Below are 27,582 nucleotides of genomic sequence, written 5' to 3'. Positions count from 1 at the left end.
ATCTTATAGTCCAAGGATCCAGTCCATATTTCCTTAACTTATGGACAAGAATGTTGTGGGAGACCGTATCAAAAGCTTTGCTGAAGTCAAGGTCTCACTAGCTGCTCCCGGTGTGGACAAGCAGACCCGGTCTCCAAGTTCTTTAGCTGGCACTGCAGATAAAAGCATTGGGTAGGGCCTGTTAAATGCAATTTCTGGGCTGTGTGCCTGCCCCCAGCTGCTGACTTGGGAATCGCATTCTAGGGATCACATCCTCAGGAGGAGGAAACACCGAAACTTTTCCGGCAGCCGGATCTGGGCTGAGCAGTAAGAAAGCAGCACCTCCTTTGCTGCCCCGAGTGCAAGGAGAAGAGAGGTTCTGACTGGCTGAAGGGCTAGTGCTCCAGCCTGTCTTGCTTTTCAGTTTCAGGCAGAGCATGTGCTTAAAGAACCCAGTGATTGGTGCTAAATGTAACTTGCTCTCTGCCGTGCCTTTGCTCCTAGCAGAGTGCCAAACCCTGCAGGAGCTTGTGTATGTCGCATCTTCTATCAGCGCCCCGCTCCAGCAGGATCCTCCTTTCTGGTAGCAGGGCACCTCCCGTTCTTCATTGTCCGTGCGGGGTGGGGTAGAAATCTCAGAACCACAGTGGGCTGCAGTTCCGATTCACTGCTCCTAGGTAGCTGTCGTGCGACAGTCCTGGCAGCTGGGCCCTTGTTGCATGGAACGTGGGAAGGCTGCAGTCTCTGGGGGTGCTCGGCACTAGCAGCCAGGCCCCTGTCTTTCAAAATGAGCTGGGGCAGCCATAACCAGGAAGACGCTGCTTATGCAAAGCGCGCTGTAGTGGCATTGTAGCTGGTGCTAGATTGCTGCAGTTGGGCTAGTAGAAGGGCCCTCAGTTGTTCGTAGACCAAACCCATCTCTGCTTGGTGATCTTTCAATACCTCTATTGCACGGTTTCCCAAACCGGGGGGCATCCCCCTGCCCTCCAAGAAACAGCCAGCCTTTGCTTCTGGCTCTCAGCCCCTGCCATTTTACATGGGTGACTGGGCGCAGCCGCTATAAAAAGCAGGCAGCTGGCAAAGGCCCACGGGGAGCTAGCTGCCTCCTGCAAAGGTGAGTGAGTGTGGGTTGTGGGGGAGAGGAGGATGAGGTTAGATGGTGGGGGGCGGGGGGGTGCCTGGCTTGGGGAAGGCGGATGAAGTGAGAGTGGGAGGCTGGTGGTGCCTGGCTTTGGGAGGGGGAGGTGAGGGGCTCGGGCGGCAGCCTTGTGGGGTTCATGAGACTTGGGTGGCTCAGGCTGGCAGGCAGGTGGCTGGAGCCTGGAAGCGTGGGGCTCGGGCCGCTGGTCGACGACTGAGGTGGGTGGCTGGCTGGCTGGCTGGCTGGCCCCGGCAGTGCGGGGCTTGGATTGAATGGAATTTTTTGTTAAAGGGGGATTGGATGATGGTAAAGAAGAGGTGGGCGGGAGGTGGGAGAGTTTCTCAAAAATCAAAAGGGGGGCGTGATGCCGAAAAATTTGGGAACCACTGCATAGCTGTTAGTCTGTAAGGTGCTGCAAGACTTCGTGTTGTTCTCAAAGCTCCAGACTAACACGGTGACCTGTCTGATGCGCTCTTGTGTGTATCTCAGGCTCAGCAATTAGTCCAGCATCACCCACAGACCAGGGCCAGCCTGCCAGCCAAATGATGACCCTAGGGCCTAAGCTCTGTACACACTCACGGACGGTATCCAAGGGGTTTAATGTACAGAAAAGCCAGGCCAGCAGATCTCCATCATGTGCTTTTTATTTCTAATCACGAGTTTCTCTTCCTGGATTCAGAAATGAAATTAGAAAGTTTCATGGACGCACAGCTAGGCTGGTTCCAATCAGGGGGAAACCCTGAAGGACACTGGTTGGCATCTTGATTAAATTGACCCTCGACCTCTCCCTTCAGCCCCATCGGTGCAGGAGAGGAGAGGCGCAAGCACTGAGCAGCTGACCAGCCAGAAGGAGGTGGCGCTCTAATCAGCGCACAAAGCGCAGGGTTATAATGCACCACTGCCGAGCTAGGGAGTAGAGCTGCCAACCTTAAGAAGTGCTCCAACTCCAGGGCGGCCTGGCTTTCCCGCCCGCACTGCTGCCAGCTCGGAGGGCCCGGCTCCCTGTGTCGGTAACTGCGAGAGCAAGCTCCAGCTCGGGGTAGCGGGCTCCAGCCGGGCAGAAAGGGGGTCTGCTCCCACTGCTGCTGAAGTCAGCGAGCAGCCTGCGCCCGAAGAGGGAAGAGGCCTTTCTCGGGTGTGTGTCGCTCACCGCAGCTAAAGCAGGGCCAGAGGGGACTGGGGAAAGCTGACATTAGACCCGCTCTCCAGGCAGCGTGCAGTACCACCACCCTGCAGAGCCCAGACCATACAGAGGAAGGCTCTGCAGGGTGTTACAGGCCAGGGTGGGGAGACAGACTGTACCGAGGGTGAATGAGCACTGACTGACTAACACCACAGGTTCCTTGGAAGGCCCCCGTCCTCTCCAACCCCTGCTCCTTGGGATGGCCTCATGAAGGAGCGTGAAGCAGCTCTCCTGCCCAGAGCAAGGCTGTCTCTGTGGCTCTGGCTTCCCTTCCCCGTGCCAGGCAGGCTGCGGTCGAAGCTTAGTGCAGCGGCTACCTGAGGGATACGCCCAAGAGCTGGGGAGGGGGCCAGGGTGGCAGAAGCTGTGCCCTGAAGGGAGCTGAGGGGTTCAGGCCACCTCATGGGTGTGGTTTCCAGGCCATGGAGCGAGTTGCTCTTCTTGTCTATTTCGAAATAGAGCATCCCCACACGCACAGCCATTGGCCGCGCTATGGCCTTTTTCAGAATAGGGGCTGTGTGACCAGGGAACAGAGCCGGTTTCGAAATAGCTCGTCCAGAACAGGTGCTGTTCCTCGTATGCTGAGGTTCAGCAATTCCGAAATAGCAGTTGCGTTGTGTAGATGCTCACGTGGGTATTTCGCAATAACTTTGCTGTGTACACACCACCTCAGCTGGACAGGGGTCAGTGGCAAACGGGTCGTGCTTGCTGGTTCCTTAGGGTGGGGCGGGATGCCACCAGCCGGTTCTATGGAAAACCAGCTCAGCAGGAAAGAAATGGCTCTTCTGGCTTTTTCTGAGCCTCCTAAGCTAGAGCCAATTACCCCTGGCTGCACATTGGCCTCAGGTAGGGTGAGCAGGGCTGTCCAAGCCTCAGGCCCACACGGGCCCATTACACTTGCTGTCCTCCTTCCTGCAGGACCCATATTGACGCAGCATGTCAGAGCGCATGGCTGCTTTCTCCCCCCGGAGCCTGTTCTCCTGTACACAAGTGCAGCTGCTAATAGGGACAGGTCTGTTGGCTATCAGGGACCGTGCAGGTAGCAGTTCAACTCCTTGCCTGCTACCAGGTGGCCGTATGATTAGGGGGCTCTACAGGAAAGTGCTGCCAAGGCCTTGGCAGGGATGAGCTCTCAGGAGCCAAGCTTATCTAATGCCCAGTTCTGGCCTGGGGCATGTTCCTTTCCAGAGTGAGAGTGCCAGATGATGAGTGCCGGCCAGGGACAAACCAGGGGTGTTTTCAGGGACCTGGAAGAGTTCCTGGGGGCACTGTTGTCCCAGCAGCTACCGACCCAGGAGCTCCCTTTCAGGCCTGGCCCAGTGGCCTATGGAGTTGAGGTCCTTCATGCCGGTAATGACCTCGGAAGGGGTAAAATCCCTGGAATGTACACAGGGAAGCTGCCTTCCTCGGCTGAGCCTGGGCTCATGAGCACCATCTGCTGCAGTCTGAGAAGCAGTGGGTCTAACGGCACCATGTGGGATCACTGACACTGCTTATTTATTCAGTGTCCTGGGAGATCCTTTTAATCATCAGCCTTTGTGCAGAGAGAAGGAGGGACAAGTCCTGGAGCCAGGCTGGGACCTCACTAAGCTGGGGAGGCCTGCACTCAAGATTAACTCAAAGCATCCAATCTGCAGTTGATTGCTGGGCAGCAGAAAGAAGCAAGCAAAGAAGAGTCTTTTTTCCTATTGGCACCAGAATTTTTGTGTCCAAGGAAGGAGGCAGGGCTACGGCTCCATGGCTTTGTTGTCAATGCCCACTTTCTTTCGGGAGGCCTGATTGTGTTTTGAAAAGAGAGAAAAGAGAAAGTGAAAGAAAAGAACACGACGACCTTCTAGCTACCCCAGGCCCAGTTTTGCTTGCTTGGCCCTACAAACTGTGATCCTCCTGGGGGGAATTTCTTGTCTGAGAACCATGTGATGGGAGGTGATATCTGCTCAGGCGTGTATCGTCCCCATCACTGTATCACATCTGCACATCTCCTAGTCCTTACTGCATACAGCTCCCCTGGGAGGTAGGCAAGTGCCCCTACCTTGCAGCTGGGGAACTGGGGTGTGCAGAGAGCAAGTGACTTGCCTGGGCATGGATCTGGGGTCCCAGATCAACCCCTTCTGCATAAGCCTCCTGTCCAGACTGCACTGTGAAAAGCGCAGAATGCTGAAAGGAATTCCCACCCCACCCTCCAGAGGAAGCTGCAGGAGCCTGGCCAGCACGCTGCGGTTAGACAGGGTTTCTCCCCGGGCTGCCCCATAGCCCCTCCACAGCCAAAGTCAACCACCTAGTGCAACAGGTGGGACACCCGGCCACCCCGAGGTCGCAGCACGACTGAGGCCTGGCTCGAGACTGAGCCGTGCTTTAACTGTGGAGGAACCCCCCGCCCAGGTTTTGCTGGGGGGGACACTAATCAAATGCCCAGTGCTTCCAGGGAACGTAGCCCCATAAGCAGTAGGACAGCGGGCCACGTGACTGCAGCGCCGGAATGGCAGGTCAGGGATCAGCCTTAGCTCCAGACTTTTTCAAATCTTACCTTGTGTGATTGCTCACAGTCGCAGCAGCAGCAGCAGCAGCAACGGACCAGAACGAGGAGAACCAGCAAGAGCACGGTCCCTGGGGGAGAATCCAACAATCGCATCAATGTACAGTCCCTTCCCTGTTGCTAGCACAACCGCCAGAGCACCAGCAGCGAAGGCACTGACTCGAGAGTCAGCTGAACCTGCGCCTCACAGTCCTTCTGTAAGCCTCTGGTCACATCAAATGTCCATACCTACTGCCAGCGTCCCTCCTGACTGGTGCCGTCCTCAGCAGGAGCACAGACGCCTCCTCCTCACGTGGGCACCTCGCTGAGCCTTGCACGCTCCCTAGCGCTGCTGAGCCGCCAGAACGGGGAGCCCTGTGCATGGTTCCAGCTGCCGTGCACAGCTAGCGAGAGGAGCGGGGGACAACTCTGGCCTGCTAACAAAGGCAGTGCTCATCTCCAGAGTGCCTCAAGTCCCGCTCTCTGCTCAGTTCCCCATCACTTACTGCAAACAGCCATTGGCAGAGTGGGCCAGACACGACTCCCGCGTCTCAGAGGGCCAAGTACAGCCTGGCCAACACGGAGCTACACCTGTCGAGTTAACCTCCTCCTTGGACTCGTACTGGGGTTCCAGAGGTGGCCTCTTTTCCTTTCCCTGAAGCCAGTTCCGAACTCAGGCAAACTAACCCAAACTACCCAAAATTAAGAGTTTCCACCTCGCCAGTTACACCTGTTTCATTAATCTGACTTAAACTAGAAATTCCACTGCTGATACAATCAAGTTCTGTGATACCAGACCCCCAGGCACTAATTCCTGCCCGTTCCTCCCCTAGCAGGCCTTGGGGAGCCCTCTGCAAGCCATGATCTGATCTGGTCCTGGCTGGATGCAGCTCGCTGCCTGGACAGGCTGGACACCAGCTGCCTCCCATCTCTCCCTCAGGTGGGTGTCAACCTGTTGCCGATTTTAAGCTTTTGTTGATGGGGACCCCAAGTCTCGAGTGCGTTTGCCTGGGTTCCATGCTCTTCAGTTGGCCGCCTGCAGGTGTGAGCCCCCGGCCTGTGCTGGGTTCCCCACTCTGCGGCTGAGAGCTGTCATGGCCTTTGAGGGAAGCTGTTCCTGTGCCCTATGTCCAAGCCTTACTGCTCAGAGGGAAACGGAGTGGAAGGCAGTGATGTATGGAGATTTGTTGCATTCTTGATTCCAGCACTGTCGCTCTGTGAGCTCTGCCCTGCAGCCTCAGCCTCTGCGAGAGCCACTACAGTGACAGCCAGCAGCAGGACAAATCCCTACCAGGGTTTCCCTGGCCGTACACCCCGGCCTTGCAGTTTTGTCAAGAATCCTGTCATAAGCCAGCCCTGAGATGGCTTCACCCCATGGCTCTGCGGCTGCAGGGACAGCGGGGGAGCTTCTGTCTACACTAGAAAGGGAAAACTACATGCTGGGAGCAGTGACTGGCCAGGGGTCAGCTGGCACCTCTCTACTGCTGTCTCTCCTGCCGCTTCTCCCCTCTCTCGCCCTCTAACGTGGGAGCAAGGCGGGTGGCAGCAGAGGGTATGGAGTTGTCCGCATTGCTGTGGGTGACCCTCCACCCTGTTTTTCCCGGGACGGTCCCTTATTTCAGCTGTCTCACAGGCCTCCTGACTTTTTTCAGAAAACAGGCAAATTGTCCTGCATTTTTCAGGAACCCTGGTGTCGCAGAGCGACAGCCGCCACTGCCAGCGAGCAACTCCATGCGGCAGCTGCCCTGATACCCTGCGCCTTGGGGCAGCTGCCCTGCTGCAGGGGAGCTCCTCTGTGGGCCAGTTGCCCCATTTCCCAGCACCCCACTGCAGGCGAGCTCTGCCAAGGGCGAGTGCCTCACTCCCTGGCACCCCACATCTAGGGGTTGCAGCCCCCACCGCCAGGGAGCCCTCCAAGGGGAGGAAGCTTTGTTCCCCAGCATCCCGTGCCCTGGGGAGCCAGCTGCTCCTACATGGAAGCCCCTTTGCAGGGCAGCCGCCCCGTTCCCTGGCACAGCAGCCCCTGCTGCAGGCCCCCCTGCCTGCTGCAAGGAGGTTGTGGAACCCCCATCCTCTGCTCCCCCCCATCGGGAGGCTGCAGCAGCCCCGTCGCCGAGGTGCCCTGATGTGAGACGCAGCCCCCTATCCCAGGAGGCCGGTGTCCCGTATTTGCCATAGAGCAGTGTGTTTACGCTCTGTGCTGTGTGGGACCCATAACAGCCGAGGCTAAACTACAGCCTGGTGCTGGGACGGGCGCCTGTTCTGGGCACCTGAGTGGCGCTGCGCAGAGGGACTTGCCTGGATCGTAGGTTGTTGGCTGGCCGGCAGCACGTCGCGTCTGAGGGGCCGCTGCCCCTTGAGTTGCAGCTGCTAGCTGTGTGTCACAGACTCAGCTCCGCTGCAGTCTGGCCCAACGCAGGGCCTGTGCCAAACCCTCACCGGGGCATACAGCAGTAACGTTAGGTCAGTGGTTTAAAATCTGGCTCCCGTCTGTCTACTCCCCAGCCCTGGCCGTGTTTGAAAGGAGCACCCGGCTCTCCAGACACGGCAGACAGCAGCTTTTTAACCTGACAGGCAGAGGAGGAGCCACTGGCTGAGAGCTAACGGGAGACAAATGCAGACTCGAAATGAAATGCAGATTTTCGATCAGGAGGGCGATGACCCAGTGGGGCGGTTTCGGTGCGGGCCTGGTGCTTCTCCACCATGCAAAGTCTCCCAATCAACATGCTGATCTTACTCTAGCTCAGAGGCAGGGCTCTGTGGCCTGGTCAGCTGGTACCAGCTCACGGTTCCTTCTGTTCGTCTGGTGATAGCACCTGCAGCTCCGAGCTCAGGTGCGCCAGGAGCTGTGGGCGTAGACAGGACGTCTTTGCACCAAAGACTTGGAATTTGCTGGCGGCCCCTCCAGCGGCAGCTCCAGCTGCTCATCTGCAGCCGGGCGAGGTTTGAAAAGCCCTGGGTTTGTAGCACACCCACAAGTGTATCGATTGCCCCGGCCGGGCCCAGAGCAGCCGCTGGCCGTGGGCTCATGATCCCAGGCCCGCTGCTTAGCCCCCCACTTACCGATGAAGATGAAGAAGATGGCGAAGGCAGCGATGTCCCAGTCCGACTGGAACATCTGTTTGGTTGCTAGTCTGCTCAGGGCGTCGCTGATCTGGTCGCTTATCTCCTCGCCCAAGTTCTGGCCTTCGGATCCCATTTTCGGTGTCTGTCAGGGTCTCCCCTCTGGTCTGATCTATAAGCAAGTGAGAAGAGGGATGCTGGGGTGACCACTTATCCCTCACTGAAAGGCCTCCCCAGAGCCACGCTTGCCTTGGCCCTAGCTCTGCCTGTGCTAGGGTTTAACCCGTCGGCTGCTGGGTCTCTTTGAGAGGGGGGTCTGTGTACAAGACGGCCGTGTTTGCCTCCCCGCCCCAGATGCCACTGATCTGATGACTCCGCGGAAGGAAGGAGCCAGACCTCCCCCATTGCAGGCTGTCTGGGGAGAGGAGGGTCTCACCCTGTCTGCGGGGGGCAAACCAGGGCTCATAGTGTACATGACGGCAGGTGTCCACAAAGGGTCTCTAAGTCACAGATTGCAGCTGGAGCTGGGGCAGGTCCGAGGCCTTGCAAGGAAGCTGCACCGAAACCTCGCCGAGCAGCAGGCTGGTGTGAACTCCCCTCGCACCCGGAGGACGCTCTTGTAGTTTAACAATGCCTGTCTCCTCCGTGGGTTAAAACACCAGGAGGACGCAGGGGAGTCCCAGCTCCACTGTGCACTCACTGCGTGACCTCGCCCGAGTCACGTGGCTTTGTGCCTCAGTTTCCCCATTGCACCGCATGACACCCAAGTGCTACAAAAGTAGATCTGTGATAAGAACTTGCACCAAACAGCCTGGAGAAACACCTCAGTGCTATTCATCCAATGCTCGCCAGCTCCCTCCAGCCAGCCAGGGCCGAAAGCGCAGCACAACGCTCCCGGCAGCCAGTGAAAGCTGCAGGAGCAGCTCTGCTAAAGCAACCAAACCCCTCCGACTTTGCAGGGCCTCAGGAAAGCTCAGCCCAGCCCAGCCCAGCCCAGCTGGAGCCTCCCCCGAGCGTGCTCACCCTTTCGACTGCTCACAGGCTAAGTAGGGTAGCGGGACTCCCTCCCACACGCTCTGCTATAATGTTTGCAGCAGCCTGGGAGCAAAGGGCGGGTGAGACCCCGGCAGCTTGCAGCATGAAAAGCAAATACGCAGCCATTTGTGTTTCCCTCTCTGAAGCAGAACACTGGCTGTCCTGCGCCCTGGGAGCCACCACAGGTGCTCAGCTAAATTACTGTTTAGGGCGATCCCGTTTTTAAAGGGACAGTCCCGTATTTACGCCCTCCTTGTTTTAAAAACCAGGCCCGTTGGCCTGTATTTTCTGTCGCTCCCCTCCTAGCTGTACGGGTGGGATCTGCTGCTGGCTGGAACCCTGCTCGCCAGCAGCCAGCCCTGCTGATCCATCAGAGCAGTCCCTGCTGTGTGCCCCCTCCTGGCCAGCAGCCCCACCCCACCCTGGCCCGTTCCTACCCAGCACTGGCTGCTTGTTGTCGTGGCTGGTTATGGGTCATCTCTGCTGCCCAACCATCAGCCCTTTCCAGCCACTGTCCTCTCCCTGCTGGGCCCATTCACACCCCTCCAGCCTGGCAGTGCTTGCCCCCCCGCCCTGTGCAGTGAACCAGTCCCTGGTCAGATCATTCCACTCCCAGCAGCCTGGCTGGCGGCTCCTTCCTCCCCGCACTGCCCCAGCTGGGCTGGCGCCTAGGGGAAGCTCAAAGACCCTGTCCCAGGGCACTGGCCAGGAGGAGCCAAGCCCTGCGTGTGCTCAGTGCTGGCCTGGAGAAGCTTCTCTGTTCCTCCGTGGTGGGGAAGAAGCTATTTCCAGCCTGTTTGCAGCCAACCCTGCAGGTCCCCAGGCAGGGGCTCTTAGCGCCCCCTTCACTTGCTGCCCCTGCCCCAGGGAGTGTGGGGCTGCCCTGCCCACTAGGCACCGTCCCCTGCTGAGCCACTTCTGTGGCAGGATGTGAAGCCCCTGCAGCCAGGTTCCCTGGGCGCAGGCGTTCAGTGCATCCTTCGCCCGTTCTTGCCTGTGCTGTAACCAGAGCAGAGGGGGTGGCTGGGTTATGTTGGTGGCTGGAAGGGGGAAGCTGCTTCTAGCCACAGGGGAGTGGGAGGCCGGGGTGGGGGGGGTGACCCCTTCAAAGACATGAGCCAAGTCAGCCCTGGCCCCTTCTTCCACGCCCCTGCTTCTGGGAGCCTGTCCCTGCTGCCTTCCCTCCCACACAGCGGGCCCTCATGGAAACCTGGGGAGAGAGGCCAGTGATTCTGCATCCCGGCCCCCATCCACGCGTTGCCTTGCGAAGACGTGGGCCCAGGCACCAGGAGAGGTGCGTCTGGCCCAGGGGCCCTGCCAGGCATGGAGTGTGCAGAGCACAGGGCAGGGGGGTCAGGTCGGTTGGTCACCCCCATCGCCATGAGAGAGAGGTGAGAGGATGCTGTGTGTGTATCACATCTCCCTGTGCAAACCCTCCAGGTGAGAGGGCAAGGGAGAGTCCAGCTCTGCAGCATTGCCTTTTAATGGGGGCCCAGGCAATCTGCTGTAACATTTCCACTGCTGAAAGCTGAGGGATTGCCACTGAACTCGCTTGCATAGGAGTGATGTTATTACCAGGTGTCCCGTGTTCAGCGCAGAGCGACACGGCCACCCTAACACGGTCGATGGCGCAGCACGGGGCCGATCCCCTGCAGTACCTGTGTTGCTATTAGCGTGTGGGAGGGTGAGACAGAAGCCTTCTCTGCTCCGCCAAAGCCAGGCAGGCCAAGTCACGGATTTCAGGGGATACACCCAGCAAGTCTCAAGGGAACCCCGGGCACCAGAGCTGCGTTCTCACAAGGGTGAGGCAGGACGTGCGAGGAAAACCCCCACCGAAGAGCCAACCGTCCCTGGCGAATCTGGGCAGCCTCGGTGACTGGCCTGCGGTGGGCCGGGGGGGAATAAGCCGTGTTCACCCCGATTCCGGCTCGTCCATTGCAGCGGCACCTCGGAATTAGCAGGGAGCGGCCTGGAGCTAGCCGGGGGGCGGGGGGGTGTGTGTGTCCAGATGACAGAGCTTAAAAGGCTTCGGTGCCCTCTGGAAACTAGGGCTAGCTGGGGGAGAAGGCTGGAGAGTGAGCAGTGCAGGTCTAGTGGTTAAACCGGGGCGGGGAACCCCTGGCTGGGTCTGAATCCTGAGGCTCGGGGCTCCCTCCGTAGAATCCAGCCACGGCGGGGTGGAGGCTTTGGAGCCCGGGATCAGGCAAGCCAAGATCCGAATCCAGAGCGCAGGCTCCACTGGGGCTGGGGTGGGGGCAGGATGCAGCGCCGGGCTCGGCTCCTGGTCCAGCAGTAGCCTGGGCAACCAGCCTGGGAGGCTTCCTACCAGGACACTGATTGGCTGGAATTCTGGCCAATCAGAGAGTGGAAGGCGATGCCTGGGAGCAGGTGTGGGGGTGCAGAGCCATATGCATCCAGGGGTCCTGCAAAGGTAGGCGAACCCCACACACATCCAGACAGTTCCTGTGCCCCTCCCATCCACAGCCCCACTCCCACCCGCTCCCTGCAGCCTCCCTCCCACCCATTCCCCATAACCTGGGCCCCCAGATGCTCAGAGCGAGGCAGGCGTGTCCGTAGCTAAGTGTATACACACAGCCGCCAGGAATGGCCCCAGTGAGACGCTGTGTTAAAGCCATGCGGGTCGAGTGCCGGATGTGGCTGAGGAAGGTGGCAGCTCTCCCGTTCCAGGGTAATGCCTTAAGGTAGCAGAACATCCGTGACAGGGGAAAGAGCTTGAGTGTCTAGTCCCCCTGCAGTCTGGCTCAATGCTCTCAGTTCACACAGAGCACCCTGCCGTGGTCATTCCTCCCAGCCAGCAGGAATGGCTGATTTCCCACAGCTGCTGAGAGCCGCGGGCCATGGGCTCTCCACACCCACTTCTCTTCCAGCTGTAACATCCAATTTCAACCCCACCGGCTCCTCGACCTGTGCATCCCCATTTCCAGCTGCTATCAAGCACCAATGAAATTAGCAAATGCTAACAAGTAAAGTGTCACCATTAGGCTCCAGCGTCAACGCCATACACGGTGACCAAAAGCTCACCCCTGGCTGCAGGTGAAACTGAGGCATTGCATCAGCAGGGCTGGGATATCTTTTATGCATCTAGAACTGGAAGCTGAATCCTCACGCTGCCCCGGGTGTGAAACCATTTCCTGCTCCCTGTCAGACGCCAATGAGCGCTCAACAGCACTGGAAACCAAGGCAGCGCAAAGTGCGCTCTGGATCACACGCAGCTGCCGAAAGCCGGAGCTCCTACGTGCTGGTGACAAATATATAAGCCTGTGCCAAGTGAAACTGCTTCGGGGACAGGCTAGCTCCTGGGAGGCTCAAAGTACAAGCAGATTGTGTTTCGATCCTGCTGCGTAGCGCTTGCTTCCCCTTGGGGCCCTGTTGTGTGGGGGGAGGGAAGCAGCGCTCCTCTCCAGAGGAGGCTGCATTTCAGCACAGAGGAGCTGACCTTTCCCTTTCTCTGTCTGCTAATACCTTGGTGCGCCTGGGGGAGTTAGCAGGCCCGGCCTTTGGGACCCAGTCGTTAAAGTGCTACTTGACTGCTTTTTGCTGTGATATTGTATGGACTAGCACGGCTTCCTCTCTGTTCCTATGGAAAATCTTGTTTTTCAGGTCCAAGTAATTCGGTCTCCTTCCCTTTTTCTTTGCAAAGCTCCTTAAAACCGTGACTGCCTGAAGGCAGAGAGGGAACAGCAGCTCGCAGCTGAGCACAGCAGAGCGGGGGACCCTTCACAGTTTGGGGTGGTGCCCCCGGAACCATCTCCCTGGGTGCAGCAGGGTGGACATGGCAGTACTCAGATTAGGAGGCCAAGGGGTAGCTGGGTCTCCGGCACACAGGTGCCTGGCCAGCCCGTCCTAGCAGCTTTGAGGCTGGGACCGGGCGCCTGCTGCTCTCACTGAAGTATTGCTGCGTCCTCCTTTGGCCCCAGCCAGCATCATTGGCAGTGCAGAAGGGACATGACCTCCTGCGGAGTTCTCCCAGCAGGGTCTCGGCTCCAGTCTGCCTCTCTCCCCACCGGCACCTGCCCTGCTCCTCCTGTCGGAGGAGACGTCCCCTGCTTGGGGAGACCTGCCTACCACAAGCGCACCAGCTCCCTGACCAGCCAGCCACGCAGGGTGCCGGCCGTCGGCCAGCCAGCTGCCACAGCCGCGGCCTAGCTGCTGGAAACGGAGGGGGTCCCAGAGCCCTGAGACAGGGGCGGGGGGATCTGAGTGGGTCCAGCTAGACCAGCTGGCACCTTTTCAGCAGTGCCCAGGCGTGGGGCTCCCGAGTCGAGGCGCACGCCCAGCGCCTCAGCCGAACCTCCTTGGGGCGACGAGGGGATCCTGACCCCCAGGCACTGAGTGCTGCGCAGCTCTGGTGGCTGTAATCCCACCGTGCCGAGGCCCTGGCTGCTGCAGCCCCCAGCCGGGGCAGTTACGGGACCGTGTGGGAGAGGCTCCATTGTTTCCTTGTCTGTGCAGCGTCGGGATTTGCCATCAGCCTCCCAGGTCCCCCGGTGGCCACCCTCAGACCAGCTGTGCTCTTGTCCTTGGGCGCGACACCGCGGCCCCTTGCCAGCCTGGCCCGGCCCTTGCCCCCAGAGCTGGCTTGAGTGAGCAGGGACTTCAGTTCCCCTAACCCGCCCCTGAGCCAGACCCTGAACCACAGCCCTGGCTGAGCAGGAGGATTCTCCCCCGCAACCGGGCCACATCCCCCTCCCTCCATGGGGGCACTTCCAGAGCCAACAGTTTACCTGGGGCCCTCCCAAGGCGCTGGTCTCCTCTCGGCAGCAAGCTGCTTCCCTGGCCTGCACTTCCTGGTTCCTCCTAGTGCCAGCTGCACAGGGATGTTTATTGGCATCCACCTGAGTCCAAGGCGTGGCAGACACTCCCCCAACCTCCTCCCCCTGTGGGGAAGGGAGTGCTTGCTGCAGCCAGGCGGGTGCACCAGCTGCTGGGTTTGCTTCAGCCTGGCAGCACGCACCTGCTGTGGTCATTTCTTACACCAGGGAGCTGGGAGCAGGGGCCCAGGGACAGCATCCCCTGTAAGCTGGGTGCCTGGGCAGCCAGCTGCTCAGGAGAGATTTCAGTGCCACCCAGCTGATAGCACAGCACCTGCAGCAGCCTGTGTTTCTCTGGGTGGTGCACATCCCCATATGCCTGGGTGCATGTAACAAAATTTATTCCACCCTGGATCGAAGACTTAGAAGGTTGTGTGAAAACACCAAGACTGGAACAGAGCCGGCTGTTTAGCCTCCCATTTGTTCTGGAGTGCACTAGTTCAGCTGCACTGAAGTCCCTATCCTAGAGTCCGACCTAATGCTTATGACTGCTTCCATCTGAGGACACAGCGCTCCAGTCAGTTGCTTCAGGCAAAGCCGGGGCAAGGGGGATTTCCAGAGCTTGTTCCCTGGCTAAATCAGCGTCGCAGAAGCAGGACGTTATGGGCCCGGATTAAGGAAGCTACAGGATGGGGGCTCCCACTTCCAGGCTGGCTCCTGGAAAGCTCCATTCTCACTCCCAGCACCCGTCGTTTCTGTTTCTGACCTGCAAAGCAGCTAGCCCAGCGTGTTGTAGGCCCCAAGACCCCAGTGGTGGGGGGGGACAGAGAGAGCCCTGAGAAACGCCAATAACAGCACCTGGAGGAGGAGGAGAGAGAGGTTGTATGGGAAGCCAGGCGGAGAGATGCACCCAAATTAAAGGGGGCGTGAGCGGAGGAGGGAGCAATCAGCAGGCGGCAGAGTGAGCCAGGGAGATGAGGACAGAGTGGACCTCGGGTGCCAAGCTGGAGAGGTCACTGCAGACCCTGGGGCGCAATGCCAGTGGGGTGCAGTCGGCAGCAGCCAGAAGGGAGGCTCCCAGGCTGAGTGTCACGTAAGAAACCCCTTAAAACAGCTCTGGCGGGAGCTGTGCCCGGCACTTCTCTTACCAGACTGGAAGCAAAAGGAGCCGCACAGCGCTGAGCCCTTGCATTGTCCTGGGCCCAGGAGGAAGGAAACAGTGAGGCAAGGCTGGGATGGAGCAATGCCCGGCTCTCACTCCTTAACAGGCCCTGCCCACAAGCATCTCTCTGCCCTCCTGAGGCTCTGACCTGCAGGCTCCCTGGAGATCCTGCCCAGGAGCCAGCTGATGGGCACAGGCTGAGCTTTGGGGCAGCAGCGTAACCTCCAGCCTGACCAGGCTGAACAATGGACTCCACTGAGCAACACAACCACAGGTTCACCCAGAGATGCAGCTGAACAGCCACGCTGCTGTGGGCAGGGGTGAGTTATTCATGGGTGGCCCCTGGGAGAAAATGTTCCTGAATTGCTGAGGTTTCACAGGATTTTAAAATGCTTTCAGGAAAAAAATAAATCTCAGGAACTTGTTGCTCTGCTTGTCACCTCCACTAGGGTGCTGGGTGGCCCGGGGTCAGTTGTGCCCCTGGGTGATAGGAGACTTAGGATCAAGTCCCTGTTTTGACACAGACTCACCGTACAGCCTTGGCCAACTCCCTTGGTTTTTCTGAGCCTCTTGGTTTCCTCATCTGGACAATAGCAGAGATCTACCTCTCCAGGTGGTGTGAGGCTAGACACATTACAGGGGTCCTTGATATAGACTGGCAGTAGGGATGGTAAAGTTGCAACTTAAAGCAAAACAACTTATAATGAGGAATTTTTCTTCCATAAGAAATAATGTAAATAGAAGGGGAGAGGGACCAAAAGAGGATAAATGTAGCCTGTGTCACCATTTAAACTTTATTGCACCACTCACTGACCATACCAGACATATAAAGCATCATTTAAAGAAACGCTCCCACCCCAAAGTACATTTTAAAGCCATTTTTATCCTGTGTGGGGTATTTTTACTTGCTGTTCCCATACATCAATTTAAAGCATTTTAAGCACCATTTTAAGAAATGATCTGAGCCCAAAACACGTTAAGCCATTTTTATCCTGTGCACAGCCTGAGGGAGGGAGAGTCGCAGAGGGTGCTGGGAGGGGCGATTATGCTAATTTTCCATTTTTTAAGCAACTTTCACGCGAGGGATTTTACGTTGCGTTCCTCCATGTTTCAGTGATGTAAGTGCAAAACAGCCGATATGGGAGGGGCTTCCGTCGAGGACTGACTGCACAGATCCTGAGCTGTTCCAAGGGCCAGAGCCGCATACGAGGCAGAGCCGCTCTCACGTTTTAATGAGTTCGTCCTGGCATCCATGTGAGGGAGGTTCCTATTAACCCCTGGGTCTTTTGCAGAAACTGCAGTACTGTGTGGCTAAGGGAGGTGGGAACTGAAGCCTGGCAGCTGAAGGGGTGTGCTTGTAACCACCTACAGGGGGACTTGAACCAGCGACCTCTGGAACTTAGTGCAGGACTCTCCATGGGGTGAGGTAAAAACCAGCTGCTGCATAGCTAAAGCTGTGAAGGGGAATCATTTGCTGCATAAGGGGTCACAGGGCCACTCTATGAGCTAGTGACCCCCTCCCCTAAGTGTGGGGGTTACCTGAAGCCTGGAGCTGGAAAGAGATTGAAAACCCAGGTAAGTGAAGCCCATTTGACAGCTGGCTGGCTGTGGGGAGGTGGCCAGCCTGGGAGGAGGCTGCGTTAACTTTGTGGGCACCAGCGAGTTCTTCTCCCTTCTCAGTTGCCCAGCGCTTGCTGTGTGGCTCCAAGGAGGATGCTCAAGCAGCTGTGACCAACCCTGTGACAAGCACGGCTGGACAAGCCCCTTTCTCGGGGCCGTGGCTCCCCGCAGGCCCTGGGGAACTCAGGGAAATGGAATTGGCTGGAGTGGGGCAGGTAGCAGCCTGGGGAAGTCATCACCAGGTGTGCCAGTGACCGGGGAGAACAGCTAACCAGCTGTAAGGCTGTCCTGCTGCCTGGGAAAAGCAAAGTGCCATTGTTCCTGCATCAGAGGCTTCCCGGCGCGAGAGGAAATGAGTGAGAGAAAGGGCGGCTGGGAAGGAAACGGCCTGCGGTGGGGAGCAGAGAGGCTGCTCCAGCCCTGCGGATGGGGACAGCGGTTTGCAGGGGGCAGAGATGTTTTGGAGGGTTTTTGAATGCAAAGGACAAAGTAAATTCGGGGGGGCTGCCCACTGTGGCCAGGGGCTGCTTCAGCTGCACAGGGGCACCCCCACCCATGGGGGAACTGCAGGAAGGGACACTCACGCCCAGCTGGAGGAAGCCCGGTCTCCAGCCCACCATAAGCAGGGGCCTGCTCCAGTCCAGCTGACCTGCAGCAGCCTCCCCAGCTGCCCCCGCTCCCATTTAATTGGTTAATCATTTAAACCTAGCGTTTAACTGGTTAACCAATTAAACGGGGTTTTACATCCCTCCTGGGGCTCCTGCCACCACCCCCCTGCACCCCCAGCAGCAGGCCTGCCCTGAAGCATCTGCTGAGGGCCACCGCAGAGCCTGGAGACCGGGCGAGGTTGTCCCAGCCCTGGCCTATGCCCGTATGGCAGCTCCTGGGTTCACATCACCAGCAGGCAGTAGACGCTGAGCGTCCTGGCATCCAGCTGCTACTTTACCACACGTAAACCTTTGCCCTCCGGAGGCGTACAGCGGGAATTCGCTCCTGAATGCAGAGGCTGGGGCACGCTCCCTTCACAGGCGTTTCATGGGGCCATGGCTGAGCCGCTTCCTCACAGCAGCATCCGCTCACTCAGCTGGGATGCCGGCAGGGGAGCCATGTGGCAGGGACCGGTCTGGAAATGCTCTGCCTGGGCGCCCAGCTCAAAGAAACCCTGTTCTCACTGTGCGCCTTGTAACCCAGTGGCACCAGAACTATTTCTGGGGTGGGGGAGCTGAGCCGCACACCCCTCCTTTAGACCTGAGGTGCCAACTTCCCTGGACCGGACTCCACTGCCGCAAATGGGGTCTGGTCTGTTCGGGCCAGGAGAGTTAGCAGCCCTCACTGCCCCAGGCTGGGACCCCAAGGGCTGGCGGAGCCTGAGTGGAGACAAGACGCAGTGGGGGCCACGACTCGGGGCTGCAAGAGCAGGTGGGGGGGGCCGACCCCAGGTGTGGGGAAGCCCCGTGCAGAACTTCAGAGGCTGCAGCGTCCCTCCCTCCGCACTGTAACTAGACCCAGCTGTTCTGGGGGCTGGGAGCTGACTACAGAACTCCCCACAGGCAGGCTCAAACCTGGGGCCTCGGGAGTTTCATGCAGGAACCGCTGACGTTTGCGCGAAGAGGGGAGAGATGGCGCTGCGTGGAGCCACCTGATGTGGGAGCTCCTGGAGCCGGCTCTCCAGCAGATGGCCCCATTGTACCACACTTGCCAACCTGCCGGCCGGGCGTGGGGCAGGGCCTTGCAGCTCTGCTCTGGCACCAGGGGTTGGCCGTCCCTCTTCGGAAGGGGCCAGCGGGCAGCGGCACCCTGCCACCTTCCCCCTCCGCCTGCCCTGAGCAGGAGCCATGTCCCCTTGGCTCTGGCTGCGCGCGTGGGGGACCGAGGCGCTCGTGTCCAGCTGGCGCCAAGACAGGCCCAGCGCCTGTAAGGCCTGGCTGAAATGAAGGTGATGCCCAGCGCCCCCCGGTCTGTCTGGAGATAAGGGGGACACGGCCCTCGGTGGGGCCTCAGCAGACTTGACTCTGGCTCTGCTGTGCCCAGCCAGACACTGGGGGAAGGAAGCTCTCCAGCCTCCTGCTCTGTATGCCCTGTCTTGGGGTAATCCCCCTCACGGGGGTTGGGCCCTCCACAGCACAATCGGGCATCCCACAATGCACTGCTGCTCCGGGCGCCGTCTCTCATGCTGGAGCACTATGGGAGAGCGGTGCCAATTTTCCCAGAATGCTCTGGTACAGCCCGGTTCGAGGTGGAGACACGCGGTGTCTGGTCTGCACCGCAGGGACGGGCGACTTTAAGGGAGCGGAGGCCAGTGGTTCGTTAAAACCCCCAGGTGGGCCGGAGGTGTGTGACGGGGAGGGGAGCGTCAGGTCCTGCCCCCCAGATGGTGGTGGGGAAGGCACAGCTGGATCACAAGCTCTCAGCTGCTCTGCAACAAGTACATTAAATTATCTGGGGCATTTTGAGTTTAGAGGCCCAGCCCCAGGCCCCCAACGTTTCTAACTTCTCAGCCACCAGGCCAGACCGAAACCAAATGAATATATGAAAATGAACACTTGAGGCATTTATTGATTAACAATTAAGTCGTTATACCAACAGCATGTGTAGTAAAAACAACCAGCAGTCCTGTGGCACCTTACACACTTACACCTTACACACTAAGGGATATTTTGGAGCCTAAGTTTTCGTGGGCAAAGACCCGGTTCGTCAGATGCCTGCATCGGGGCTTTGCCCACAAAAGCTGAGGCTCCAAAATACCTGTTAGTCTATAAGACGCCACAGGACTTCTTGCTGTTCTCGAAGATACAGACTAACTTGGCGACCTCTCTGATGCTGGTATTACAAATGTAACTTTCATTGTGCTTTTCCACGGCATGCAAAACTTGCCATTTGAGGACCGCGCTTCTGGCTTTGTTGCGTGCAAACTCATTTATAATTGAAGAAAAATCTAATTTCTGTGCACCCTCACTGTTAATGTTAAGCCCTGCGAGCCCATTCAAATGCTCTGGTCGCACGGTAGAGCAATGATCGTGCTTTACTTGTTTTAACATATCAAACGTGCATTCACCTGAAGCCACTGGTGCAGGGAGATTGACAAAAATACATAATGCAATTGTGATATGAGGAAATACAGGCGACGGGCTGAGATGTGAGTGTTTCTTGAGGCGGTTCTTTTGGCTCGCCGTCCGATTTAAAGTTGGTGGAATGTACGCACTCCGGGAAAATGATCTCGTCACAGAAATGTCTTGAAACTTCCTTTCTTGAAAGGGTTCAGTCTCTGAATATAGATCTGCGTCATATAGTTCTCTGAACTCCCACGGGAATCTGAAAAGGGTACAAAGAACTGGCGTGTGATTATGAATATGAACATGGGGCAATCGCCTGGTTAGATAAAAGTTTATCAAACAACTAGAATTAAAAGTTGATTCTCACAGAAAAAAAGGTGAATCTAAAATGGGATGAAGAGGTAGCTTAGCGCTGAGCTTGATATGCTTATTGTATACATTTATATGAAGATATACCTGTCTCATAGAATCGTAGAACAATAGAGCTGGAAGAGACCTGTAAAAGCCATCGAGCCCAGCCCCCTGCTCTAAGCAGGACCAAACCCATCAGATCAGCCCAGCCAGGGCTTTGTCGAGGTGAGACTTAAACACCTCCAGGGATGGAGACTCCACCCCCCGCCCCGGGTAGACCATTCCAATGCTTCACCACCCTCCTAGTGAAAAAGTTTTTCCTAATGTTCAACCTGGGCCTTCCCAACCGCAACTTGAGACCATTGTTCTGCCATCTGTGACCACCCTCTCTGCAACCTCCCTTCAGTAAGTTGAAGGCTGTTATCAAGTCCCCCCTCAGTCTTCTCTTCTGCAGACTAAACAGTCCCAATTCCCTCAACCTTTCTTCATAAGTCATATGCTCCAGCCCCCTCATTATTGTGGGTGCCCTCGACTGGACCCTATCCAGCGTAGCCACGTCCTTCCTATAATTGGGGGAGAGCTAGAAGGGACCTTCAGAGGTCATGGAGTCCAATCCCCAAGGCTCACACCTAGACCTGTCATCATCCTTGGTGGATTTTTTTGTTTGTAAATCTAGTTGCGCCAGGTCCCCACGCCACCGAGCTCGCACTCCCCTGAAAGAGCCAGCAATACAAACAGGAATATGAACCTGTTTCACAGACTTTTTTTTCAAGGAAATGGGCAAATTGTTGCGTGTGTTGCAGGGCGACTGTTCCCCAGCCCCAGTGGCTTGGGGTGGCAGCCCCTGCTGCCCGTGAGCTCCTCCATGGGGCAGCTGCTCCCTTCCCCGGCACCACCAGCGAGCTTCTCCACAGGACAGCTGCCTTGGTCCCTGGTGCCCCACACCTAGGGGAAGCAGCTCCCAGTGCCAGGGAGCCCCTCCCTGGGGCCTCTGCCTTGTTCCCCAGCACCCCACACCTCAGGGAGGCTGCCCCGGCTGCCAGGGACCCCTGCTGTTGGGCAGCTGCTGCTTTCCCTGGGCCCCCTCCCGGGAGGCTGCAAAGTCACTATTCTTGGCATAACCCCACACCCACTAGGCAGTTTCAGAGCCCCCATCCTCCACTCCCCATCCTCGGGAGACTGCAGAACCTCCATCCCTGGTGTCTCACTGTGAGGCAGCCGCCCCCAGCACTGAGGAGCCCTGACATGGGACAAAAGCCCCATCCCTGGAGGCCGGTGTCCCACATTTGTCATAGGAGAACGTGGTCACCCTGAGCATGGGTCACTGCCCCCACCTCCCTGAAACCCCCTCTGAGAGAGGCAGAGCTTCTCCTCAGCCGGCCCCCAGGGCTTCGTGGCGGGAGTGTCACACGTGGGGTGATGAAAGCAATTCCCCCCATCTCTAAAGCACTTAGGTGAGGCTGGAATGAGGCGGTTCTTCTCAGTACCCTGGTCTCTGGCTTGCCAAGGCAGAAACCTGCCTGAACCGAGCTCCAGGTAGACACACAGCACTTTAATAGGTACGGTTTGCCTCCAAGAACCCACCCGTACCCGGCCTGCTTGTACGTTCTGCACCGAGCCTGACGCTCGAGATGTAGCCTTCGTTTCGACGGCGGCAAGCTCTGTTTTTTTGACCTCCCTGCTCTTGCCAGTGTCTGCTGCCTCCAGTACTGCGCCAGGTCGCCTCCCATTCAAAGGTGGAGAAGCAAGTTTAAAACGCAGGGCCCGGTAATTGACTCTCACGCCCACGGGAAGGAGCTCTCCTTTTCTTTCCTGCTGTGCGTGCGTCGCTCTGAAACGCTGCGTTCCCAGGGCCACGCCGCGAGGCAAACAGAAGCCAGCTGCAAGGGGCAAGGCTTATCGTGGCACCGAAGGAGAAGGCTGGGCTCTAAAGCACTCTGGCCGCTGGCAGGAGGCTACAGCCTGGTCCCCCTTCTGCGTACTGTGAGACGCGGTGCAGCTGTTCAGCTGGGGTGGGCCTGGCGTAGAGGTGAGGGTTCATTCAGGCTCGGGCTTTGGTTGTGACCCCGTAGCAAGCATGTGGGCCAAGAGTGTGACCCCACATCAATTCAGTCCTGCTCCAGTCGCCATTTGGCAGTCACCAGAGGGCTTATGTTTAGGAGGCTGGCACACGCTGGGCTGGACTTCATTTCAAGCGCGGAGATACGCGTGCGGCAGGGGATCAACATGCGCGAGGGTTCTGGGTTGCGAGCCCTCGCGCATGTTAAGTGTGGGGACGATGGCTCCCGGCGCTCCTGCCCAGGGGAAGTGGTGGCTGCTGGGCTCCTGCCTGGGGCCAGTGGCTGCTTGTGAATAACTGAGCTTGCAAACACTGTGTGTGTGCGAATCTTGAGGAGACCCGACTGTATCTCACAGAGCCAGAAGGGACCTTGAGAAGTGGTCAAGTCCAGTCCCCAGCATGGTCTAGCACCATCCCCAACACTTCCCCCCAAACCTGACCTGCCCCAGCCCCTTGAAAGGCCTCCGCAGGGACTGAGCTCCCCACCCTGGGTTTGCAAGGCCAATGCGCTAACTACTGAGCTATTTTCCCCCCACCCCACCACCTGCTTGTCACCTGGGGGGACTGTTGCAGGGCACCCACCACGCACCCCTTGGCGGAGAGAAGGCCCCAGTCCAGCGGGCTGGGATCCATGACAGCCGGGAGCCTCCTGTCCCCTGCAGCCTTCGTCCGCCGTCGCAGCCGTTGTAGCACGACCCAGGCTGTCCTGTTCCACCGCTGGGGGCTTTGAGGGTCGTTGTTTGTCTGGCCCCTCTCCCGTGACCTCACGGGCCTGGGCGACCCTGCCAGGAGGAGGAGACTCCCTACAGCATCGATCTCGGGTTCATTGGAACTCGCAAGCCCGTTCGCCACCACAAGATGCGTATCCAAAGAGCCTGAGGGTCACTGACACCTATGGGACCTCAGCAACATCCTCAGAGCCCCTGTGCTGCTGATGCAGTAGGACGGGGCGGCAGCTGGAGAAGTCGTGTTACCGTCTCTAGCTGGCACGCACGCTGGCTGATCGCGCGCTGAGTGAAGGCTTCGGGCTAAGGGCCACGCTCAGAATCAGAAAGTTCCATGTTAAATCCGCACCTTAGCGCCTCTCTGGGTGTGCTACGGGCCGGAAGGGAAGCCGGCATCACATGCGGGCCCCTTCTCCAAAGACGTAGCGAATCCTGATGTGCTGGCACTGGACCGGACCAAAGCCCTTCTCTCTCCAAGGATGTGATCGTGCAGATGAGCTCTCTCCTGGCATGGTCTCTGTGCTGGGATTAGCTGATCTGACAGCGGATAAGAGGACCTGATAGGCTGTTTATCGTGCCATCCAAGCAGCGTTTCACACCAGTCTGAGCCCACTTCCCAAAGCCGATCAGCGAGAGGAAGGAAATGCCCCAGCTGGCAGAGCATTTACACAGTCACCTGGACGAGAGAAGCTTCTGGTTCAAAGAGGACTTCCTCCAGGCCTTCTGATCGCGCGTCTCAAAGTGGGCGAGGCTGGACTGTCACCTCCTGCCTTCCCGCCTGGAAACTGAGAGTGTCAGACTGGCACCAGCCAGAGCGTCCTCTCCAGCCATTCGAAAGGGGAAGGGCGCTCCCCAGTTCCATGCGCAGACGGCATCCTCTGGGGAGTGTCCCTTGCAGGCAGCAGGACATTCGGGAGGGTCCTTCTCAGGGTCCTGTATCTAAGGGCTGGCCCTCACCGTACCACTGCAGGCGCCGGGCATGTAGTCACGCTGCAAAATAGGCTCCCTCTGCTCCCTCGGCAGAGCAGAACAGGCGCCTGTCCGTTTGGTTTCTTCCCGTGGTTTTCCATTCCTTCCTCGCCTCCCAGCCTGCTCGCATCACTGGTTTTGCTGTAATGTTTCAGCAACCGTCCCTGCCCTGTTCCTGGAGCAACCCTGCTTGCTGATTGGTCAGCTGGAGGGTGGCAGCGCGATGGGTTGACAAGTCATTAGGGGACACCCCCGCGTGGAATGCAAACAGGACTGTGAGCTTTGCAGGAAGATTCCCATGCACTGGATGCTGGCGGGTGACTAGCTGTGCATCCTGCTCGGTCTGGGCAAGAGATACAGCCCCTGTATTGCACTCGCCCCAGAGGGAATGAACTCAGGCCTCCGCCTGGCGCCAAAAGGAGGCTCTGTGTTGCCCAAATTACCGTCAGCTGGCGCCACATTCTAAAGTCAGTTTCCTAAAGATCTTGATTTTGCGCTTGCAGCTGGTGGGAGTTCAGGACTGACGAATTAATGTGGGATCGGACTCTGAAAGGAGATCACACGGTGGAAGGAGAGCTCCTCAGCTGTTTAACCACGGTAATATCATAAAGCAGTAGGAATGCCCCAAAACGAATGGTCTGGCTTGATGGCTGCCAAAAGGTGATCTTCCTTCCTGTTAAATAAAGCACGTCTGTTTCAGGAACAAGCCACAGCTTGGCAGAGAAGTAGCACTTCCCATCTCCAAAACGCCTTACAAGTGTTCAGTGAGCCTCCCGAATCCTTCTGCGAGGTAAGGAGGCAGTTGTCGTCGCGGTTGCATGGATGGGGAAACTGAGGCACAATGCTGTGCCCTTAGAAGGGGAGCCAAGTGCTGACATCGGGGTGTAGATCCCATTTATGTGTAGCGAGTTGTCGTGCCGGGAATGGCCTGTTATCTGTGCCGACAGTCCTACCGCCTGCCCTGACTTATCACTGCTGCCCGGAAAGGGAGAAGGGAGGCGAAAGGCGAGCCCACTGCGAGGGGGACACTGGGACACCAGCCCTCGTGCCTCGCACCACTTCACACTGTCTGCGCCCGAGGAGGCTGGTGAACGGAGATCAGGCAGCCAAATGGATGCAATTGGTGCTTGAGTTTCCTTTTGGTCTTCATCCCCTGGGCACGTCCGTTCAGACCATCTAGCTCACGGGCAGGAAAACTAGAGTCCGCAGGCCAGATCCGGCTGTGGCTTGCCTGGATCCAGCCAGCAAGGCTTGGGGCCCTCCCCTCCCCGCATAGCGCTGCGAGCTGCTTCTGGCTCGCCGGTCTCACAGGTGGGTGGCGTAGCTGGAGCGCCAGCCATGGCTGGTTTACGCTGCTGCTGTGGGCAGGAGCCCCAAGCCCTATGGGCCTGATCCAGGTAAGCTGGTACTTGATGTGGCCAGCAGGCTTTCCCCTGCAGCTGGGGTGCTTCCGTGTGGCACAGGGAAGTGCCCCATGCAGCCACCCCCGCCCCATTGCACTTCTCACTTGCAGCAGCCCCCGGCCCAAAACCGGGTGAGATGCGGCGGTGGGGGTGCAGGGGGCTCTGCCAACCCAAGTCAGAGGCTGGAGTGGAACTCCCCACTCCAGTGGCGACAACCCTCGTGACCGCAGCTGCTCGGGTTACAGGGCCAGGGAGCCAGTGTGGAAGATGCATGAGGCAAAGCCCCTAAGATCAGGACAGTGCTGGGGGGAGCCGGTCCCCCCACCCCTTGCTCCTGGCCCACGACAGCTGTCAGTGCCGCGGCTACTTCATTCTCCTGACTCGGCTGCTCCCCTTGGACTCCGACCCGACCGGAGCACCTGTCCGGAGCCCTGGGTCAATCACAGCTGCCAGCCTGACGCAGGCCTCCGCCAGGTGTCTCTCAGTCGCGAGGCAGCACCAGCGCCGGGCTGCTCGGGCCCGTCTAGGATACAAAAGTGCAAAACTCGGTGCAATCTTCCGGCTGGTCTGAGGGAAACTGGCACCCTGCCAACTTGTATTTTGGTGCCCTTCGCCCCCCTGGTGCCCAGGCCCTCCGCCCCACTGCAGCCCAACCCCTTTGTCCGTAATCCACCTACTCACCTCTTCACCCCAACCCCGTCCCCCTCCTGCACCTTCTTCTCTGCACTGTACCATAAGAACGGCCGAGCTGGGTCAGACCAAAGGTCCGTCCAGCCCAGTGTCCTGGTTTCTGGCGTTGGCCAGTGCCAGGTGCCCCAGAATGAGCGAACGGAACAGAGAATCACCAAGTGATCCATCCCCTGTCGCCATTCCCAGCTTGTGACACACACAGGCTAGGGACACCATCCCTGCCTAGCCTGTCTAACAACCATTGATGGACACGTCCACCTTGAACGTATCTAGTTCTTTTGAACTCTGGTACAGTCGTGGCCTTCACAATACCTTCTGGCAGGGAGTTCCACAGGTTGACGGTGCATTGTGTGGAAGAAAATACTTCCTTTTGTTTTGTTTTAAACTTGCAGCCTATTCATTTCATTTGGGGACCCCTAATTCTGGTGTTATGAGGAGGAGTAACTAACACTTCTTGATTTTCCTCCACATCAGTGATGATTTTCTAGATCTCTATCATACCCTATCATATCCCCTTTCTGGTGCCCCTTTGCCATTCCAAAAATCCCAGCCTTATTAACCTCTCTTCCCAGGGCAGACGTTCCATATGCCCTGTCCTTTTTTTTGCCCTGTCCTGAGCTTTTTTCCAATTCTTCTAGATCTTCTTTTGAGGGGAAGTGACCACACCTGCGCACAGTATTCAAGAAACAGGCACACCAGGGATTTAGATAGAGGCAGTAAGATATTTTCTTTCCGTTTCTAAATGATTCCCAACATCCAGTTCGTTTTTTGACTCCTGCTGTACTGAGCGGGTGTTTTCCGAGGATTATCCACAATGATGCTGTGTCCCGTAACCCCTGCACCCCAATCCCTGTACGCCCTCCTGCTCCCTTATCGTTGCTCTACCCACCTCTGACCCGAACCTCTGTACCCTCCCCTTGCACCCATGTGAGGAAACTGACCTGGCTGCATGGAGCAGCTTGCAGTGCTCAGCCTGCTCTCCAGTCCTGCTCCTCCGTGCACCCCAGCGGTAGTGATGGGGGCCCAAAGAGCGACATACGGACCTCCTGCATTCAGGTCGCTTCCGACCTGGACTGCGCCAGGCGCAGGCAGGAGAGAGGCAGCACTGAGTACTTACAATTTCTCCCCACACACACACAGAGAGATACAGTGTCACCACTCCCCCCATCCCCTGCATGTTCCTCTGCTGGAAGAAATCCGCACACGTGCCCCCACCGCAGCCCTCACCCGCCAGCCCCAAGCCATTTCTGACACTACACCAGCCGAGCGCACCTCGGCCTTGCCTCACGGCACCTCCCTGGCCATGCAGCCCGGGGCAGTGACCCACACAGCCCACCCTAAGGCTGGCCTTAGTTACGATCACCCTGAATTTCCATTCTGTGAACTGTAGTTAGAACTGTGCTCCTGTGTGTCTGTGTACCCCTGTGCAGGAGGCGTGGGGGCTGCTTGATGGATGGCTCCTATTGCCTGAGTGAACAGCTGAGCAAGCGAAGAAGCTTTCAACTAATTTTTTTGTCAAAAATCCCAGCTTGTTGAAACCAAAACTCAGCCCGGGGTAGGTGGTGATGAATCGTTCAACTTGAAAAGATTGTAAGAAAGAAGTTTCAAAGCCTCCTGTTTCTTGCATTTCCAAAGAGAATAAAATCTGTGGTCTGGCTTGAAGTGGTTTCTCTTTGTGAAGTTTAATTATATGATAATGTTTTTAAAAATGTCAAAATCCAAGTGAAACATGTCACATGAGCTGAAGATGTTCAGATGTTTGGTTTGGGCGAATTTTGACTTTTCTTCTTGATTGGGGAGAGGAAAAGAATCTGAAATCTCAAACTCACGAGCTTGGAGAGACATTTCCCTCCCACCTCGCC

General features: G+C 57.7%; 1 protein-coding gene and 1 long non-coding RNA gene across 3 annotated transcripts; one reads left to right on the top strand and one right to left on the bottom strand.

Moving 5' to 3' along the window:
• Positions 1–1,748: 1,748 nt before the first annotated feature.
• Positions 1,749–13,743, bottom strand: SMIM22 (small integral membrane protein 22). 2 transcript variants are annotated; one of them, XM_075010761.1, is made up of 4 exons: positions 13,662–13,743; positions 7,882–8,053; positions 4,831–4,910; positions 1,749–4,078 (listed from the first exon to the last, which is right to left on the bottom strand). In XM_075010761.1, the coding sequence occupies exons 2-4, from the start codon at positions 8,015–8,017 to the stop codon at positions 4,031–4,033; spliced, it is 264 nt and encodes an 87-aa protein (XP_074866862.1). In that variant the 5' UTR covers positions 8,018–8,053; positions 13,662–13,743; the 3' UTR covers positions 1,749–4,030. The 2 variants fall into 2 exon arrangements, with proteins under 2 accessions (XP_074866862.1, XP_074866863.1); XM_075010762.1 differs by lacking the exon at positions 13,662–13,743 and adding an exon at positions 8,905–8,976.
• A 10,227-nt stretch (positions 13,744–23,970) lies between these two features.
• On the top strand, positions 23,971–27,241 carry LOC142021444 (uncharacterized). Its single transcript, XR_012647691.1, has 4 exons — positions 23,971–24,224; positions 24,328–24,417; positions 26,359–26,436; positions 27,151–27,241. It is a non-coding gene; the product is annotated as an uncharacterized LOC142021444 (long non-coding RNA).
• Positions 27,242–27,582: the final 341 nt, after the last annotated feature.

The sequence above is a fragment of the Carettochelys insculpta genome, chromosome 16 (assembly GCF_033958435.1).
Source record: "Carettochelys insculpta isolate YL-2023 chromosome 16, ASM3395843v1, whole genome shotgun sequence".
Taxonomy (NCBI): domain Eukaryota; kingdom Metazoa; phylum Chordata; order Testudines; family Carettochelyidae; genus Carettochelys; species Carettochelys insculpta.
The sequence above is the reverse complement of the archived record's forward strand: the minus strand, read 5'-3'. Positions and strand labels throughout refer to the sequence as shown.